Consider the following 21,745-nt stretch of genomic DNA (forward strand, 5'->3'; position numbering starts at 1 on the left):
AATAAATGAGAACAAAAGCAGAGTTGTGTTAGGCTATTTTGATTACCCCATTACAGTCACTTTACAGTCAGTGCTATCATAAAAATTTACTTGTAGGTTTAAAATTCTACATGTCACATTTATTGTCCAACTAACATTTAGTTAGTTGGACAATTTAACATTTCAGCGAAATGTATATTTTAGTCAGAATTATTGTGCTCCTATTTAATTGAGCTCCGTCTGTTTGGCGCGCATGCCGGCGCTCGTTCACTGAAGTCAGTCAAGTTTAGCGGAGAATCCCAAAGCAGAAGGCTCATGCACTTCTGACAGAAAAATGGAAATATTTCCTTGGCTTTCTAACATTTACAGATGGAGAATATACCTGTGAAATGTAAGTTATGCATTCAGGAAGACAGCACATCTCAAACACATTAAACAGCGCGAGTAGCAGCACGCAGCCTTTCTGTCAGAGCATATGATGGGAAAAAAAAAACCCCCCCTAAAAAAAAATTAAAAAAAAAAAAAAAAAAAAAAAAAAAGCTAGGTTGAAGTACTACAATTACTAAAAATAAAAATAAAGCTAAATAGAAATATATAAAAAAATCCTGATTTATTTACAAAAGCACAAAACTAAAATTAGAAATGTTGACTTCGAAAATAACTGAAAAAAAAATTATTGACAAAATTAAAACTGAAAAAATATATATATATATATATAAAAAAAAAAAGCTACGAGAATACATTGTGCGCAAAGAAAACAAAAATAACACTTTATTCAACAATTCTTCTAGTGGTCAAATATATTTGACATTTTTCATATATCGGCATCGGCCGATAAGTTTTTCTGTTTGGCCGATGCGTTCGTGGCAGGACTTTTATTTTGACGTCGCTGAGAAGAACGGCAGCGCCTGAACACACAGTGCTCACATTCTCCCTCTGGTTCACTGTTGTCCTTAACAGTTCTGTCTAATACGGATAGAAGTCTGTCTAATAATCCGATAGAAGGGTTAGACAACATCGTACAAACTCGATATACCGCCCAGCCCTGTTAAAGTACTAAAATTGCAAAAAAAAACAAAAAAACCTTTTTAAAACAAAAGCACAAAATTACACACTAAAATTAGAACCACTGACACACACACAACTAATACGTTCTCGTTTGCCGTCAGCATTTCAGCAAATACGCATTTCTATCATTTAAACAAATCTTTGAATGAATAATGAACATTTAATTTCACAAACCTTGCAAACTTAGTCGAATCCTGTTGTGAGATCATGTGAAGTGTGCATGTGTATCCTGCATGATCGCATGTTCTCTGCGTGACGGTTGGTCCGTGTGAATTGAATGCGGACAGGTGGAGAGTTCTGCTTGACTGGAGACGCATGATCGACAAACTTTATGCCCACTGTCATATTCATGTAATTTTCACTGTGTGCTGTATGTAAACTGAGTGTTACCTTGGCTTTATTTGAAAAAATATGATTCCCAATGCACACAAACTTCCCAGAATACTGAGTGCCCTGTCGGTTACGGAGTTTACTTCCTTTTTAATTATATTTTTATTAAATATTTATTTATTTGTGAAAAATACTTTGTCATCTAAAGTACAAGTATGTTTATTTTACAAATTTTTTTTAAAATCCATTTTCAAATTATTTCAAATTTCTTGAATATTAATTAAAATAAATAAAATTATATCGGCCATCATCCACCCTGCTTTCCAAGATATCGGCATCGGCTGTCAAAAAAAAAACACATATCGGTCGACCACTAAATTCTTCTCACCGAGTCACCGTCTTCCACCATTTTGGAGAATACCTTGACGCATGCGTGCGCTTTCCCCATAATATAATCAACGCAATCAGCACATGCTGAACGTAAACAACGCTGATTACGTTCTGGGGTACTCTCCAAAATGGCTGAAGACAGTAACTCGGTGAGAAGAATTGTTGAATCAATTTTGTTAGTATTGTTTTCTTTGCGCATAAAAAGTATTCTTGTAGCTTCGCAAAATTACGGTTGAACCCCTGATGTCGCATGGACTGTTTTACTGATGTCCTTGCTACGTTTCTGGACTTGGGAACATTGCAGTTGCATTGCGGTCTATGGAGGGTCAGAGAGCTCTCAGATTTCATTAAAAATATCTTAATTTGTGTTCCGAAGATGAACGTAGGTCTTACGGGTTTGGAACGACATGAGGGTAATTAAAGACCGAATTTTCATTTTGGGGTGAATTTAAATAATTACTTTATTTGTTCATTATGAGCAATGTTCCCTCTAAGCCGCGCGGCCGCGCAGAAGAAGTAATGTGCCGCGCACATGCAAAAATGAGTTGGGAAAGCCATTTGATTGTATTCTAGTAAAAACATGTGCACCAAATGAGTCGCTGTAGAAACCGAATACTTCAATGGTTGCGGACGAAATAGCTCAACACGAGACCCAACGCAAACGCAATGACATGTGAAATAAAATGTCCTCATGTTTTAAAGAAGAGTGGCTTGATTAAGTGCTGGAAATAGCGGATGATATGATGCATTTAAATGAGTGTTAATACGCCCAGCACTGCTGTGTTTACAGTGGTAACCAAGGAAACGCTGTATCACTGTTCCATAAGCACCGCCTGCTGGCAGAGAGTGAATCTGCCTCTCATTCAGCCCACCTGCTGTTTCTGTTTCATACAGATGTTTTATGTAGCATAATTTCACAAAGCTAAAGTCAGGTCATTCTGTTTTTGCTTCAGATTTTGTCTTTAGTCTAATATAAATCAAACATTGCACTTTTTTTTCAATTCATGATTAAAATGCAGTGGTTGCCTCTAATTTCAAATGGCTATGAAAAATCAAGGTGCAACACAGAGTGAAGAATAAGCAAATGCTATTTTATATGTGATTTTTCAATTTTTGTACCTGAACATCTACAAACATAAAAACCTAAAGCATCATTTCATTTCTAATATTGTGCTATAGGCCTATATTTAATTGTGCTATTACTGGTAATTTGTTCATTTGTTCTTATTTACTGGCTGTCACTTGTCTTTAATAATGTTTAAACTTTATATTTATGCTTATTTTTGGCTAGTGATTTTTGCTGTGGTATCGAAATTGAAATAGAGAATTGTAAAATTTAATTGGTATCTAAAACATTGTTGTCAATCTTATTTATTAGAATACAAGATAACAGATAAAAAAAACAATTATAACAGCAACTATTTTATTTTTTGTGGCAGGGCCAGTGAAAATGTTGGCAGGGCAAGTAAAAATTTTAACCACTGGCCCGACCGGGCCAGTAGAAAAAATCCTTAGCGTTGGTTGATCCCTGTAGTGTATATTGTAACACAAAATTTATATTTTGAATAAACACTGTTCTTTTTAACTTTTTATTTATCAAAGAATCCTGAAAAATATCACAGGTCCCAAAAAATATTAAGCAGCACAACTGTTTCCAACATTGATTATAAATCAGCTTATTAGAATGATTTGTGAAGGATCATGTGACACTGAAAATTCAGCTTTGCTTTACAGGAATAAATTATATTTTAAAGTATATTAAAATTGAAAACTTTTTATTTTAAATTGCAATAATATTTCACAATATTATTTAGTGAAATAATATTCAGTATTTTTTTATCAAATATACAGCCTTGATGAGCATAAGAAACTTCTTTAAAAAAACTTTACTGATCCCAAACTTTTGAATGGCAGTGTATTATACTGTAAAACATGTTTTCTCAGGTAACCTAAAATGTACATCATTTAGTTACATCAAGGGTCAAAATAAAAATATAAATAGCACATTAAAGTTCAAAGTAAAAAGGTGGCTGAAATGTCCGCCCAATAGAGAAAAGTTTTGCTCAGCAAGAAAAAAAAAATTAGAGGGAACATTGATTATGAGTATTATTTGACAATGAAATCTGACTTCAGATTTTGGTTTGGTTCAAATCAATCTGAATTAATTTTTAATGCTGGTCCTGCTGCGGCTATAAGGGGAAGCACAATAACAGCAGCGTTTGGAAGCTGTGAACTCACCTCCAGACGAGCCGAAGCCGGAGAAAGCACCACTCTGAGCGCCGAAGCCCGGCGGCTGCTGCTGCTGCTGCGCCAGACCGCCGAACGACGGTGCTGTGCTCGCACCCGCTAGAGAGCCGAAGGACGGCGCGCTCTGAGGAGATGCGAACCTGAAACACACAAGCATGCGTCGAGTCAGAGCATGAACATGTGACACAGATGGCAGCGGGTTTATTTGGGTGAGTTATGCGGCGCGGCACAGGTGCGACACACACAGGATTAGATCACAGCACATATCACTAAAATAACCCACACCCTCTGACCTCATCCGTCATAACACGACCTCGATTTACTCATCTACTAGATGCTTTTATTAGCAGGAGACCAGTGCGCACTTTTTTGTTTACTACACACATACTAAAGCGCGGATGACGCTCGCGGTGTTTTCAGCTTCTGCCGTCTCACTATATGATGATATGAACACGAATGTCATCTCCAGCTGCTCTGAGAGTCACTTCATTAGCATTTACCGTTTCATTTGAGAAATCTACCGTCATATCACATACACAGCAGCTGCAAGTTCTTCACGGCAACCCGTCAAAATAAAAGTTTAACGTTAAGAAACTGTCAGAATATATTACTATTTAGCAGTCTTAAGAATCAATGCTACTACTGCTAATAAATATTAATAAATCTTTATTTTTAAAGGAATAATCACATCTGTTTTCTTTTTAATTTTAACAGTAAACCTCTGTTGTGCAGCACTTTGTTTGCCAAAAAATACTTTTATTAGCAGGAGACCCTGCATGTGTAAATATAGCTGTAGTCGTTTCAGAATTAAAGGGTTAGTTCACCCAAAAATGAAAACTCTTGTTATTAATTACAGACAAGGAAAGACTGACACGGAAGAGAAGAAATTGTTAAATATATTGTTGAACAAAAATTTTATAATTTTTGTTTTCTCTGCACACAAAAAGTATTCTCGTAGCTTAATACGTCTTAATATGATGTCCTTACTACGTTTCTGGGCCTTGAACATGTCAGTTGCATCGCTGTCTATGCAGGGTCAGAAAGCTTTTGGATTTCATCAAAAATATCTTCATTTGTGTTCCAAAGATGAACGAAGGTCTTATGGGTTTGGAACGACATGAGGGTGAGTAATAAATGACAGAATTTTTATTTTTGGGTGAACTATCCCTTTAACCTGTTATTTTCTCTTTCTTTTAGTAAGTAACTCGATGTGTCTTGTATCATGATCTGTTCAACTTCTTTTGCATGCTTACATCTGTTCTGTTGCTCATGATCAGTTTTTTGTTCTTGGTTTTATTTCTGTTCATTTGCTGCATTTTTTCCATCCCAGACAAGCTATTTTTATTTGAGAGCTGTGTTGGCGTGTTTTGTTCATTTCATTCTGCTCACGACTGATGATCAATATCCATCAATTATTCCACTGGACTCACAGTGTAGTTTCAGAGCAACACTTCAAGATGCATTTTCTGACATTTTCTCCACTTCTAACTTTCACTGTAGAGAAACACAACAGGCCAGATATCTTGTGTCTTCATCTGCCAAAGTAATTACCTGTCAGTGTGTTTAAAACTCACTAAATGATGGAAAGATTCAGAGTGAAGGGTTAGAAGATCCTAAAGTGTAAATTTGATTGTTTAACATTTCAAAATGAAGAAATTAAGAAAAAACATTAGTATTGTCATTTTAGCAGGGACCCTGTTACTGACCCTCATGTCGTTTCAAACCCAAAAGACGAGTATATTGATTCATATGGATTACTTTTACAATGTCTTTATGAACTTTTTGGGGCTTGAAAGTTTTGGCTTTGCAGACTTTCAATGGATGGACAAAAATGAGCAGGCATGATACATTTTATATAAATTTTAGTATCAGACCTGTTTGTTCACCAAATCAACAGATGCTCTTGTCAAGAGATTAGAAACATTTCCCGTTTTCATCGTCTTTAGTGAATTGAGAGTCAATATTGTGAAAATGGTCATTTTGTGTGTTTGTTTGTGTCTTATATAAGCTGCCCTAACCATAGTCTGCCAAAACCACATATATCCACTAGTCCAGCAGAAATATAATCATGTATATGTTTCACTTTATCTCCATGCAATCACACGTTCATAATGGTGTTGAGAAGCTGAACATACAGCAGCCTGTGCTGATCTGTGACGGGAGACTCCTGATCTCTCTCACAGCCTGTAATCTCCAACACACATACACATACACACACACACACACACGCATAATCTCTGCATAACCTACATCCTGCAACATTTCTGACAAACACGCTCATGTGAGCCGCTGCTGGAGATGAAAATGACAATAATCCAGCATTTAATTTCCTCATTCTGAGCGTCTGCACACAGATGTCACGACAAACCACTCGACAACTTCATCTGATCAACTCGAGACACAAAATACATGCACATTCATCTATTCTGCGGTCTAACATGAACAATAAAACACAGCTCTGATCCCATTCATCACAAAGTAAAGCAAGCTCCAGATTCACTGCACTGTCACGCTTTCATCCAGTGTGTTTACATGCACTGGGCGAATCTGGTCTATTTTGCTTTCAGAACATGTCTTCTTTCAGACTAGTGGAGAGAAAACACCCAAAATACACAGAAAATATCGAAATCTGTAGATCAGTGTTTCTCAACCCTGGTCCTGGGCGCCCCCCAGCACTGCACATTTTGTGTATCTCCCTAATCAAACACACCTGATTCAACTCATTAGCTCATTAAAAGAAACTCCAGGACCTGAAATGGGTGTCAGATAAGGGAGACATACAAAATGTGCAGTGTTGGGGGGCACTCAGGTCCAGGGTTGAGAAACACTGCTGTAGATTATATCTTTAAAGGGGTCATCGGATGCCCATTTTCCACAAGTTGATATGATTCTTTAGAGTCTTAATGAAAAGTCTGTAACATAATTTGGTTAAAATTTCTCAATGGTAGTGTAAAACAACACCGTTTTGACCCTGTCAAAAACAGCTGTTTTATTGCATGTCGCTTTAAATGCAAATGAGCTCTGCTCACCCCGCCCCTCTCTTCCGAGCCACTCTCTGAGAGACGGTAAACTTTAGCCACATTCATCGTGAAACTTGCTAACTAGCACATTATTAGGAAAGGCAATCGGCAAAGATTCGTTAAAAAACCTTACACTCACTTCTTCTGGAGGTGAAGCTGGATCACGAATGATTCGCGTGAAGATAGATCGCATTTATGTAGATCGCATTCCCTTCAGAAACAAATGTAATCCACGACGCCTTCAGCGGCTCAGATGTCGGGAGTAAATGACGACTGCTATGTTCATTAAAAGTGTTGCATCCGATGACCCCTTTAAAGGTGGTGAGTTTGTTTCTCCACTTCAGCAGAACTGACATACCCCAAAACGTAGTTTTATTCCTATCCTCTATATTCCGAAGGCTTGTTCATATATCATTCACACGGATTTATACAACATGTTACTCCTGAAAACACGGTGAAAATGTGTTGATTTAACACAAATTCACATTAACGAGGCAGCAGAGACTCACCCGAATCCGCCGACGTTGGCGGCTGTGGTTCCCTCACCGAACACCTTCCCCGAGGAGGAGCCCTGCGGACTGCCGAAGGAAGGGGCGGAGCCAAAGCCCGCTGAACCACCGAATGCTGGAGATCCGCCGAAAGTTGGAGGACTGCCGAAGACTGGCGCACTTCCGAAACCAGCTGCAGAACATCAGAGCAGAAGCACACACATTAGCATCAATTCAGACAGGAGAACAGGAAACACACCGCCATTGTTCAGGAAAGAGTCACTCACTGAACGCTCTGAAATTACAGCCATCTGAATAATTCAGTGAGTCATGTCATTGAATTACATTTCCTGGATCACCGACATTAAAGTAAATGCTTGTTTGGTTCCAGAAAAGATTCAAGCTGAATGTAAAAGACAACTGTGACCAACTAATTTTCATGAATCAAAAATAAATAAATAAATAAACATAAAACAATAAATAAATAATAGCAATAATAAAAAAAATAAAAAAAAATAAACAATAACAACAACAACAACATTAATAAAACTAAATAAACAATTTATTTAGCTTTATTAATGCTATTGGGTTAATATAATTATTATTATAATGATATAATTAATAAACTAAATAAAATAATTAAATGAAAATAAATAAACAAGAAAACCAACAAAAATAATAATTATTAAAATTAAAATAATAAAAGAACAACAATAGCAACAAAATGCCATAAAACAAAACAATAGAATTAAATTGAAATAAAATAAACAAACAATATCATAATTATAAAAATGAAATATAAAAAATAATAAAAACAATAATAATAGTCCTTGGCATTACAATGTCCATTTCCTCATTTATATGTTAGACTGCATGACACTGTGTAGAGTGTGATTGACCTGGTTTGGTGGGTGTAGAGAACGATCCGAAGCCCTGTGCGGCTACGGACCCCGTGCCGGAGCTGAATGAGCCGCTGGGTTTCTGTTCACCAAACGAACTGTTGCCGAAACTAAAGCCCTTCGCTCCGCTGTTCCCAAACAGGTTAGATGGACCTGACGGAAACAATCCACACAAGAACCTCAGCACTAATGCATATGAGACTCTCTCTGGTGCGCAAAACACAGAGCCATCATTTAGATACTAGAATCAATTTTATTCACATTTTGAATTGTTTTATTACTATATTTTCCTTTAATTTTAGTCTTCGTAATTTTTTTTATTTTTAAATGTGTATATAGTTTTTTTTTTTTTTTCAGTTTTAGCTATTTTAGTACAAGTTACACTAAAAACGAAACTGCCCTGGCAATTAGCTGAAACAAATTAAGTACAAGTTTTTTCTTATTTCTTATAAATTAACATTTATTAGATTTTTTTTATGGTTTCAGGTTAATACAATAGCCCTGGTAAGAGTAAATATCCGTGTGTGCACCTGTATTAATGGGTTGGCCGAATCCACCTGCGGCTGGCGTTCCAAACGGGTTTTTGTTGGCAGCGTCTTCACTGGGTTTTCCTCCAAGACCACTGAAAAACCCTGATCCTGATGAAGTGTTTCCAGTGTTCGACCCGAACAGACTTCCGCCAGACTGAGCCTGATCGCAAAATCACATCGCATCCGTACTTGAGATTCACACTTTCAACTACAAAACCAATTACATTACTGGGTGGAAGAATGGTTTAATCTAATTCAGAATGTGTTAAAATATTAAATATAATATTGCTTCGGTTAAGGGATTTTTAGACCATAGCAAAATCAGTCTGCTGTATTTGAACAGGTTTTCAGGTCTCATTGGCTGGCGATGAAGGCAAACCGAGAGTGAAAACCCGAAATTTGATTCTAAAAAATGGAAATATAGAAGCAATATGTAATTCTGGTGACTCAAAGCAGTCCTTCAGCAGACTGACAGCTCGTCTTGTTTCAGAAGCCTACGGCAGAGAGAAACTCTGAAACTTTTATCTGGTACGTCGCAGCTCCAGCCTCCACCGCATGCTGATGAAATGCCATCACTGCATCTGAGACTCAAACACACACGTCCAGCTGAATAACCCGCCTGCTTTAGCAGATGAAGATGAAGTGTTTTATAAGGAGGACTGTACCTGGCCAAACACGCCGGCTCCACTGGCCTGCTGTCCAAACACTGATGAGGTGGAGGTGTTGCTGCCAAACACTGAGCAAAAAAAAAAACAGTTATTAAGAGATCAAACATGAAACCGTGTGCTTATTCTTTAGCACTGGATGAAATCAGGCTCAAAAGTATTAAATGCATGCACAATTATCTATGAACTTGATAAACGTTGCAAATGCATCTTACTATCCACAAACATAGCCCGCAGGTGATGGAGATTTACCGCTGATTACAGAACCGGCTTTCTGACAAGATGCGCGTTAAATATCGCATGCGATTTATCGTGCAGCCCTACTGCATTATGTATCTTACTATCCGCAAACAAATGCATAATTAAACAAATGTAGAGCGATTTGTGAATACAAATGTTTTTTTTTGTATTCGTGCATCAAATTTTGTGCAAGCAATAAGGAAGATGTGCGTTTGCTTCATTTGCATTTTGAGACTGAAACATTGATTTCAACGCTCTCTTTGTGCTGCTCTATCTGTTTGACTGATTCGGTAATGTACAGTTCATCTCAAATGTCATTGATTATCCAGAAAATCAGAACATAATATGCAGGCTAAGTTCAACCAGACAGATACATTTGCATCATTTCAATCAGCACATTCTTTAGCTTAACGTGACTAAATAAGCAGAGCATAAACAGTTGTGAACCGGGCATCCTACAGTGTCACTGAAGCTCAGGGGTCAGAGGTCAGAGACTCAGCTGCTTATAATGTGGATGTCTCAGGATCTCTGAGAATTCATAGGAATGGGAGAAATCCTGGCCTAAGGACACGCCTGAGACTGCTGCACATTCCATTGCTGGACAATCACATCCATGGCCCTGACACGCTCATGAACAACACCCAGGTCTAGAGTATTGCACTAATAGAGATGGTTTTTTTTTGTAATAGTGCATGCAATAAGGACGATACGTGTTTGTGGATCGAGTGGCATGCATGCATTGACAATCCTATTTGATTTACTTGGATTTTGAGACTTGATTGTCTGACTGAAGCATTGGCTTTCAACAAGCTCCTCTATCTGACTGACTGATTCAGTAATGCACAAATGAAAAAATAAACAGCAGCTGATCTCAAATGTCACTGATTATGCAAAACATCACAACAATGTGCGCTTACACTGCAGGATCACTCTCAAATATTAATAAATTAAATGTACATCATCTATGAAACTGCAAAATCATATATGAAATGATAAACACTGCATTATAGGGCTGCACGATAAATCGCATGCGATATTTAATGCGCATCTTGTCAGAAAAGCCGGTTCTGTAATCAGCGGTAAATCTCCATCACCTGCGGGCTTTCACATTGAGCAGCATTAACTACACAGAGCCGTTGTTCACTGACGAGCTGCGCAAAACCACGTTCATATTCGCTGCTTATAATGTGGATGTCTCAGGATCTCTGAGAATTCATAGGAATGGGAGAAATCCTGGCCTAAGGACACGCCTGAGACTGCTGCACATTCCATTGCTGGACAATCACATCCATGGCCCTGACACGCTCATGAACAACACCCAGGTCTAGAGTCTGTCTTATACAATTACCATTTAGCTGCTTTTCCACCATCATAACCAAACCGCTCTGAGCATGGAGAGGAAGTTCAGTGATGCAAACTCCGCAACCACCCCAAATATTTTTTACTTATCAGCTTTAAAATGGGGATTTACTGAGGATTTTTAACATGATTTTAGGAAAAATGCTCACCCTATATACAGTGGTGTCCAAAATTATTAGAACACCTGAAAGATCTGAAAAAATTGACATTTCTGGCATCCAAAACATGATTTAATTTCATAATGTTCATGAAACATGCAGATGGTTAGGGTTTATAGAACCCATTTAATATGACTACATACTACTACTAATACTACTACAACTAATAATAATAAATATCTATTAATATAAATAAACATTAATACATATTGATATTATTATTATTATTATTATTTAAAATATACAAATAAATGAAACAAACCAATAAGAAAAAATATTACTACGAATAATACTACTTTTGCATTTTAAAATGAATTATTATTATTATTACTATTTTATAAATCAACTACAAAATTACAACACTATTTATGGATGTCTTAATTTATTCACTTTCAAACAGTAAAACATCGGGCTTTCATTTTGGTGGAAAACTGAAGAGAGATTTTAAAGCTTTTCTTTTGTTGACAATATAATTGACTTTCATTACAAATTAGGGAAGATGTCGGCACATGTTGCGTTTTCAAAAGCACATTATAAGTGACCCAGATATGAGTTCATATGAAGCAGAATTTACTGTAAACAGTTCCGAGATACTGAAAACACTGGATCATGAGTTGCTCACGTGTAAATGAATAGTGCTGAGTTTCAAACACTTAAGCCAGGAGCTCTTTTGTTTTGCTTTTTTTTAACAATTCATAAGCTGTGGTTCTTATTTCATTGCCTGTGATTCCTTGCATAGCTTACATACAGTATCAAGGCATCATCAGGTTAACAACTGATGCATTCCTGTAGCACAAACAGTAGAGCATGGCACTAGCAAGGTCATGGGTTCAATTCCCACGGAAAGCAATAACTGATAAAATGTGTAACTTGAATGAAATGTAAGTGGCTATGGATAAAAACGTCTGCCAAATGGATAAATGTTTTTGTTGTGTAAATTCTTACTGATTTCATAGCACAGCAAACCATAACAGTAACAGCTATTCGGCACAATGGTGGAAAAGCGAATTTTGTTTCTGCAACTTCACAAACATGGCTGCACAATCATTTTATATTCACAATATGGCCCAGTGTGATAATTAAACTGCAAAAGGCTTCAACTGAATTAATTAAATACACAGCCTAGTGGATGTGCTGTGGGCTTCACAGTGAGCGGGTGGCGTAACATTAAGATGCTCTGTATAAATGTGGGACAATCCCTCTGGGGTTACTGATCTGCTGAAGGCTCATGTCTCACTCCCAAACCGTTTCTAGCCTTTCATTAGTACTGTTTTGGATATAAATTGTCTTAACCTTTAGTACAGAACGTTGCTTGTACACAACTTGCACTTGCTATAAAGAGCTGCATCATCGCTGACACATGATAAAAGACATTTGTGAGTTCTATTTCAAACAGTGGGACTGTAAAAATAACCTTGTCTACCACTTATTATGTTACCTTATAAAGCATCCAGTTACAATAAGAGATACAATAATACTACAATAAGCTTCAGTACATTAACTGTTTGACTGAATCAAACTCAATCACACACTTTTTTTGCAAACCACTTTGACCAATAGCCATTAATTCGAATAACTAGTTCTGCTTCTAAACAGCTGTCAGAAAACACACAACATTATTTCTAAAATATTAACAGGGAAATCGACTCAAGTTGGTAAATGGTAATCTCCACCATTACACCGTGTCCTGACTACACACGCTGCGACAAGACTCCAGCAACAAACATTCTGGCTGTCCACACCAGAGGCGACATGACACAACAACGCATTGTGACAGAATCAATCAAATATCACAGCCAATCAAAAGCCTGTGTGGGCGGGCTCTCTCTGGAAGCACACTGCACTCGCAACAAAATGGATAAGTTTATAATCTAATTCATAAATATTAAACCTTTTTAACATTATTAAATGTACATACTGAGTGACTGATACCATGTTTGACATGGAATATGCTTGTTGTTTCGCATTGAGTTCACAGTTTTAACGTACATCTTTGCTTTAATTTATTTTCAAGATCTGAGGGAAGCTATCTGTTATTGCTTTCAGTATGGCTATAAAGGTCACGCAAAATGATATTCAAACTCACTTTAGACACTTTTACCATTGAATAAAGTGCATAATCAGTACCTGAGATTATCATTGTCATAGTTTGTATGTTGTTGCTCCAGCCGCGATGTCGCAGAAATAGAAATTTCTAAAATATAAATTTTGCGTCGTGTAGTTAGGACACCGTGGAAGACGAGGATTTATCAGTAGTATTTCGTTGGGGTTCATACCACAGTAAAAAAAAGGGTCTAGCGACACCCCTGGTCGGGATCAATCCAGCAACTTCTCAGTTAGCACCAGCCCTGAGCCTTTCAATTTCAATATCCTACTCTTCCCTGTCGTAATTTCTGGAAATGGGCCATAATGAATAGTGCGCTTCCTAAAAACCCACCTGGTTGTTGTCCAAAGCCAAATCCAGTGGAGGATGCTGTGGTGGTGTTGCTGCCAAACATGGATCCCTGGCCAAAGCCTGAGCTGGACTGCCCAAAAACAGGAGCGCTGCTCTGGCCAAAGAACCCAGTGCCAGAACTGGCTGCGGAGCTGGTGGCGCTGGCTACGAAAGAGAAGGAACTGGCACTGTTTGTGCTAGAGGATCCAAACAGTCCTCCCCCTCCGCTGTTTGTGGCTGACGTGGTGGTGGCCGCCGCCGGCTGCCCAAACCCAGAACTTGCGCTAAACGCCTGCTGACCAAAACTAAAGCCGCTAGCAGAACCAGAGGCCGCAGGCTGGCCGAAACCTGCACTGGAACTCTGTCCGAAGGCAGGTTTTCCAAAGCCAGAGGTGGTAGAATTGGCACCAAAGATGGTAGACCCGAACACGGTGGTCGGAGCGGCAGAAGTGGGTTGTCCGAAGACTGGGGTTGGAGCTGCACTGGTGGTGATGGCTGCAGATGGGGCAGAGGAGGCTGCTGAAGTGACGACACTGGTGAGATTTATGGCTCCTACAGTCAGACTATCTGTGCCACCCGAAGTTGGGGCGAAGATTGAGCCTGGTTTCTCGGACGTTGGAGCTGAGGATGGGGTGGTTGCTGGTGTCTCTTGGGGTGCAGGAGTGGTTGTGGAAGTGCTGGTGGTGGTGGTCTCAGGGGCAGTATCAGAGACTGGCTCTGCTGCAGGAGGCTCGGAGACAGGCGCCGGTGTCTCGGATGGTGGGGTAACTAATGGAGGTGGTGCAGAAGAGACCTCGAGAGCTGGAGGAGTTGGGGGCTTGTTGGAAGGTGCAGTAGTGGGCTCATTACTGGTGGGAGCAGCGGCTTCAGTGACTGGTACGGCTGATGGAGCACTTAAGGTTGGTGGTTTAGGACTGGGTTCTGCTGGAGGTTCTTTAGATTCAGTATCAGCGGAGGGAGCCGGCTCAGTTGAAGTCGTAGTTTCTGACTGGAGGGACTTTGTTGGAAGAGTTTGCGTCTCTGATAGAGGTGCTCGCAATAGACTGCTGAAAGAAGTGGCAGCTGGTGGAAAGGAAGATGTCGAGGGAATGGTGAAACTTGGAGCAGTTCCCTCCTGTGGTTTAAAGGTGAACGTAGATGAGCCAAATCCTTGTGCCGTAGTCATCTTTGGAGCCTCTGCTGCAGTGCCTGTTGATTCTGATGAACTTCCAGTTTCTGCAAGCTTGATTTGTGCAGAACTGAAAGCAAATCCTGTAGATCCATTGCCAGGTTGTCCAAAAGTGAAACCCAAGGTGGTCTTGGGGGCTTCCTTTCCTTCCTCACTTTGGCCCACTCTTAAGCCAGAAAAGGAGCCGAGAGTTTCTCCAGCATTGCCCTGGGCTTTGGGAGCTTGAGGGAGTTTAGATAGCTCAGGAGGTTGTGTAGATGAGCTCATGCTCTGTGCGGGAGATGACAGTTTTGAAGTGAAGGAAAACGGCTCCTCAGACCCCACGGGACCAAACGTCATATTTGTTCCCGTGCTGCTTGCAAAAGAGAATTTGCCTGGTAGGCCAGAACTCTTTGCTATTTACAAAAGTAGGGAAAAAAAAAAGAAATTTATTAAGAGAGCCCAAAACCAATAAGCCAATGTGACCAATAAGCCACTGGAAGGTCCAGAACCTGCAGAATCTCTGACATTCTGCACTGAATTTGAGGGTTATTTGGGGGAATTGTGCTAAGTGGATTTTAGCATAGGTATCATCAAATTAGCAAAAATTAAGCAAACACAAAAGGTGCAGAGGATGACAGCGGTCTAAATCAGTGCTTCTCAACCTTTTTGACTCCAAGGCCCCCCATTGGCCACAACAATATTCCAAACTCGACTGGCCCTTATTTAATTTACAGAAATTATAATTTTTTTTAAAATGATTTAATATTCAATTTCAAATTATTCGGAGGATTCAAAGATTAACATAAGCAACTAAAGTAATAATAATAAAAAAAAAAAAAAAATGGAATTTTAGAATTCCATAAGTTATCTTGATTTTTAGTTTTATGTTATTCAAAAGATTGTTTTGTCTTAATTTAAAAAATGTCAGGTTATTTTGAGGCCCATTTGGAAGCTTGCTAAAGCCCTCAGTTGAGAACCACTGCTCTAAATTATGTGGACATTTCTGCAGATCCTTTCAGGCCCTCCTGGCCATTGGAATGGCACTGAAAACTTTGACATTTTCTAACCAAAAGCAGTGTTAAAAACTTAAATATAGTAAGTAACATTATATATTTGCCTTTCTAAATGACATGAGACACACATGGAGATGATACCTTGAGTGTTGTTGGTGTCCTGTGATGGAGGGGCAAAACTGAACCCTGATGACCTGTGAAACAGCAGATTCTGCATCTAAACCACATACTGGTGTTCATATTCATATGCAAACAATATAAAAGACATGCTTAACATTCCAGTACATCAAAAGTGTTGAAGAGCCACTAACATATGGAGTAGAATCAGTAAGTGCACAAATCTGAATAAATAATATAGACTAGATCAAGATAACTAGATAAGTCATAATAGTCAATAACAACCATGAAGACCTGTATTGAGATGAAGGTGGTCATTGTAATGATGTTTAGTAACTCACATAGCAGTAAATGAAAAGCCCTTTGAGTTCTTCTCACTGATGGATGAAGATGCTCCTGCGTCAGTTTTAGCAGCTCCACCTGTAGAAGCCCACACAGAAACAAGCTCATTACGACACTCAAACCAGCATTACTCCACAGGTATTGGAGTACAAAGTAGTGCAGCCCTCATCTATTTAGCATTTATTCTCAGGGCTCGCAAAATTTAAAAATCCCTGGTAGCCCTTCGGGCAGGCATTCTTCAGGTTTTGGTAGCCCAAAATGAATTTAACTAGCCCGAATAAAAAAAAAAAAAGACATTGGTTGAACTTTATTGTGGACAAATCAGCATTATCAGCAAAAACTAGTAGCATAAAGGGATGTAACGAATCACTAAACTTACGATGCGATAAAATTCACAATACAGATTACACAATACAATTTTCTTACAATTTATTTATATATAAATTTTTTTTACAAAATGATTTTTAAGACAAATTATAAATGAAAAGGTGTCCTTTTATTTCTCAGACAAAATGCTGAATATTTCTTTGTGAAATTGAAATGTTAAATAATAAAACTAACTCGAAAAACAAATCCCAACTCAAATAAAAAAATTATAAAACTAAAAGAAATCTCTTCATTTAAACAAAGGCTTTGCCTGTGCTCTATTTAAAATCAGATGCAACCACTGCATTTGAATTACAATCCAAAAAAGATGCTAAATACATTTTATTTAGATCAAAAACAGTTGTTATTCAAAAACAGAATGGTCTGATTTTAGCTTTGTGAATGAGACGCAAATGTCACTCTCTGACAGCAGGTGGCACTAATGGAACAGCATTTACCCTTTAAGAGTAGTGGCGAATTTCTTTCCGTTTACGTTTCTTTCTGTTTTTCCACTGTTTATGTTGACATAAGACATAACTGACTGTGTTTACGAGAATACTTGCAGAGACAATTATTTTGAGATAATTTTGTGTGTATGTGTTCATTCAGAAGCAAGGATACGCGAAAGAGGAATCAATTCTGTGTACACGCATTGTCTGAAACGCGGCTCTCTGTAACCAGAAACCAGCGCGCTAGCTCCGAATGCACGCGAATGTTTTAAAACGCTTGAATGTTTAAATCAGCAAGACTTAGAAACAAGTGCAAACAATCAACTACTATTCCGTTTCACCCCTACAAGCGAGTGACTAACGCGAATCAAGTTAGGAATTTTATATCACTATTCAAGATAGCCCGTCGGGCAGGGCGGTGATACATTTTGGTAGCCCGACTGGAAAACACAGTAGCCCCGGGACGTCGGGCTAGCGATTTTGCGAGCCCTGATTCTACTTTATACTGAACAATTTGTACTACTCTGGGAACTCCGTCACACTCACCAAACACAAAACTACCTGATGTGGTCTGCGCCGGACCTGCCAGTGGCGCTGAGACGTTTAACACACCTTGAAAGGAATTCTGCAAGTAAAAACAAGGGTTCACCAAACGACAGATGTTTGCTCACTCTGGAGATGTTCTGTGTGTGATTTGTGAGAGGAAATCATTGTTAAATACACTGAATTCTGTTAAAAAGCAGTTTGGTGTTTCAATCAGCAGTAACTGTAGTGTTGCGATTGGTGTTTTGGAGCAGCTCATGTGCGACTTACTTTATTGGCCTCCACTGTCGCCAGAACCTGCTGAATCACCTGAGCTGGAACAGACGCACTACAGACACACATAAAACGTGACTGAGTCATTCAGACAACTCAGGGGACAACTTCTAGTAATCAAACAGCACAGGGACTTAAGAACGTGAGTGTTTTTAGGAAAACATTTCCAGGCAATTTTGTAAAAAGAGGAAACCATTATTTGCATCTGCTTCATTTATTTGATCAAAAAACTGCACAAAACAACTCCATAAGGCCCTTCAATCCCAAAGCGTGTACATTTAGAAAAATACCTAAAAATCTTTCACATTGACATTATATCTCTTTTCAATTTCCACTAAATTATACAATGTGAGGAGGTTGGAATGATCTCTCCCATCTCACTATACTGTTATCTTTTCAGCTAACGCAATAGAGGTTAATGTTGTGGATTTTTATCATAACAGTATAATATTTTATAATAAAACCTTAGACCTTTCTAATGATTTATAGTTATAGGCTGCCTGCATGTTACTAGGTAACCATGCAGTAAAAAAAAAAAAAAAAAAAAGTTAAAATAAGTTTTCTAATTATTACATTGTTATATTTATTCTTAAACTCTAAATATTTTTTAAATAACGAAAGTATTATTACAATAGTAATATTGCTTATTATGTTTAATATTTTTATTTTGCAATAATAATCATAATAATAATAATTATTATTATTAGCCATGTTAATAAAAGCACAATTTTGGGCCAAACTGTGGCCAAATTAAATTTTTTACCCAAATCGCGTAGATCTACTCGCTGGTGTCCTAATGTGTTTTGCAGGCACTTGCATGCTTGCTTGCTTTTGGCTGGATGGAAATAGGCTAATGTGTGTGAAAAGCTCATATTTACAGATGAATGCCTTTGTGTTCAGGGATGCATCTGAGAAACATCCTGACTATTTGAACAAAAGAGGTCTGATGCTCTGTGTTCACGTTTGTTTTTCCTTCCCATCCGAGTCTGTGAGTGTGATGCTCATACAGCACAGGAAGTTCACGTGGAAAGTGTCCTGCGGCTGTTCAGGACAAATAGCCACCGCAGCACTGGTCAGACAGACAGAGTGAGCTGGCAGAACGGCCGACGCTCATGTGACCACGATGATGATGATGATGATGAAGAGCAGTAACTGGAGCAAAGGAAGAGGAGAGATGTGCTCTGATAAACAGCCTAAGCACTTGAATCACGATGACCTCATTACAACGGTCACCTGACCTCTGCACGGCGAACAAAACTCATGAACACAAGAGTGTGTGTGTGTGTGTGTGAGGATGTTTCCCATCTGTCTTTCTGCATCAGTATGAGAGATCAATACAGACAGGATGAGAGACACACACACACACACAGGCAGAGACAGCAGTTTAGTGCATACTGCGCAGTACACACTGGGGAGGACAGTATCAATCTATGCAGGGCTCCAGACTGCAACTAAAATGGTTGCATTTGCGACCAAAAATATTAATTTGCGAGTGAAGTTTTTGCTTAGGTCGCCATTGGCGACTATATAAATTTACATGTTTTAACTTAAACATTTGCATGTAATGCCTTTTTCCTGTTTGTTTTGCGATCACATCTTTTGTTATGTTGACGTAATAACCGGAGACGATGCGCAAAGTTTTAATGACAAAAAGACTTTCAAACAGTCCTCATCTCTGCCAAACAGCAGCATTGACAGCACACCTGCTAAAAGCAGCTCCAGTTGTGCAGCATGAGAGAGATCGAAAATGACAGAGACGTGCAAAGTAAAAGTGCAGAAGATCAATGTCTATTTCGTGCATAACAAACTACAACAGGTAAAGCTGTCAGCTGTGTGGACATTAACAATATCGTTAACAATTCTCATTTAGAATTGATACTAATATGGCTCCTTGCTATCAAGATCTTTAGTCTATATGCTGTTCTCACATAATGCATTAACTTAATATTATTTGTAGCACACTTGCCGTCCAATAAATCGCAATAAGCTTTGTGCTTCATTACCTCTTAATAAAGTATCAGCTTTAAAATTCTGCCAAATTCATAACGAAATTCAAACAATAAATACCATTTTGGCACTCTTTAATGCGACACGAGCGATCGTTTTAGCTCCTCAGTTCAAGCCACACGTGAACCCATCATGTCTTTCTCTTTACTACTATAGTACGAAACAAACATGAATGGACATCAAAAGGCAGGCTATTTTATAAGAGAGCCTACTGAAATCTCACGTAATCACTCATTTAGTGTTTTAAACTACGGAAAAGACAAGAAAAGATGAGACAAACACATGACAGTATGACTGAAATGTTAAAGTGTTTATTCTGTGGCACCCAAAAATAATTTGGCACCTAATTTTGTTTCTTATAGGAGTCAATGGCTCCTTAATGGATTTTTTTTGTCTGAAGCCCTGCTTTGAGTAAGTATTTATTATTAAAGGCATAAAAGCTCATTCACTTCAAGGACAATAACTATAAAGATTAACTATAAAGTTTTAATAATCGTTCTAAATATATTACAATATTCACCGACTTTAAAAAGCTTGAGCATTTAAAGCATCACATGACAAAACTGCAGAGCATGGTTATAATAAACAGAACCTTATTGTCTGCTGGTGTGGATGCTAATAGAAGTTATCAATCTTGATGTGAACGGGTCTTAATTTGTGCAGAAATTCAGATAAAAATGGTTTATAAATTAAACAATAATGTGATAATGTTTGAATTCAATGCAAACTAATTTTTGAATGCAGTACAGAACAGTTAAAGTTTGAAATGCTAGTATACTACATGCTATTTGTGTTCTCACTACATTTGTCTTAAGACCTCACTATACAGGAAATAAACGTGTTTGAAGTTTGAATTAAACCCAGTGTAAAAATGAGTATCTTCTAGCAGTCTGATCAAATAATGAGTCAAGAAAGAGATTGCGTCTCAGTTCAGAGTGCAAAAACAGTGTGACTACTGTGGTGGTCTGCAGCTCTGAACACAGCCACAGCCGCATGCGTGTGTGTGTGTGTGTGTGTACCTGTGTGCAGCCGCTGCCTCAGGCCGAGCAGCTCAAGCGTTAATAATACATGTGTCTGGGTTAAAGTTGCATGGGACACATGGTCTTGTGCATTCACACACAGATGAGGCATCTCGCTGCTCGCATGTAACACAACGCTTAGACATCAGATACACCTCTGCTGAGCTCGTACAGCGTGAGTCAGGGCCGTCAGTGCAGGAAATGACGTCATTTCTACGTTTAACAGAGAGCTGATGCCGGACTCATAGGTCAGCACACGTGTCACGCGTCCAGCTGCTGTTGTTCATCACGCAGCGCTGCAGATAAGAGGGTCTGAGCGCGCTCACAATGTTGTCTAAACACACCCCTTAGGGCAGATGAGCTCATGTGTAAGGTTAAAACAGGACGCCGTACACAGCCCATAATAAACAGACTGAATCTGACCGTGACGACGACCTCATTTTAGATGCACAGAGAGGATTTCACACACACACACACACACGCAGCACAGCGAATGAACATCAGATTTGTTCTGAGCACATGCTTCTGTTGTGCATAACGTGTGTGTTATGTGCCGTGAGCTCTCTTGTCACAGCAAATGAACTACTGTGGTTAAAAAGACAAAACAACCCAGTCTGAGGCATTCTGCATGCATTTTCAATCTGTACTGAAGAAGAGCA

The 21,745-nt window shown here is 38.6% G+C and overlaps 1 protein-coding gene across 3 annotated transcripts in view; it reads right to left on the minus strand.

Moving 5' to 3' along the window:
- The window catches only part of LOC107741499 (nuclear pore complex protein Nup214-like), a 51,557-nt gene that overhangs the window by 1,113 nt on the left and 28,699 nt on the right, over positions 1-21,745 (minus strand). For 2 of the 3 annotated variants that reach the window (XM_016554252.1, XM_016554251.1), the window contains exons 25-34: positions 18,058-18,115; positions 17,791-17,869; positions 16,429-16,507; positions 16,112-16,164; positions 13,811-15,370; positions 9,617-9,687; positions 8,952-9,111; positions 8,422-8,574; positions 7,544-7,715; positions 4,006-4,154 (exon numbers count right to left, since the gene is read on the minus strand). In XM_016554252.1, coding sequence (XP_016409738.1) covers positions 4,006-4,154; positions 7,544-7,715; positions 8,422-8,574; positions 8,952-9,111; positions 9,617-9,687; positions 13,811-15,370; positions 16,112-16,164; positions 16,429-16,507; positions 17,791-17,869; positions 18,058-18,115 — 2,534 coding nt within the window. The remainder of the gene's footprint in view (positions 1-4,005; positions 4,155-7,543; positions 7,716-8,421; positions 8,575-8,951; positions 9,112-9,616; positions 9,688-13,810; positions 15,371-16,111; positions 16,165-16,428; positions 16,508-17,790; positions 17,870-18,057; positions 18,116-21,745) is intronic. The other variant, XM_016554253.1, reaches the window with a different exon arrangement.

This window comes from Sinocyclocheilus rhinocerous, unplaced genomic scaffold (assembly GCF_001515625.1).
Source record: "Sinocyclocheilus rhinocerous isolate Xijiao unplaced genomic scaffold, SAMN03320098_v1.1 scaffold134, whole genome shotgun sequence".
Classification (NCBI taxonomy): domain Eukaryota; kingdom Metazoa; phylum Chordata; class Actinopteri; order Cypriniformes; family Cyprinidae; genus Sinocyclocheilus; species Sinocyclocheilus rhinocerous.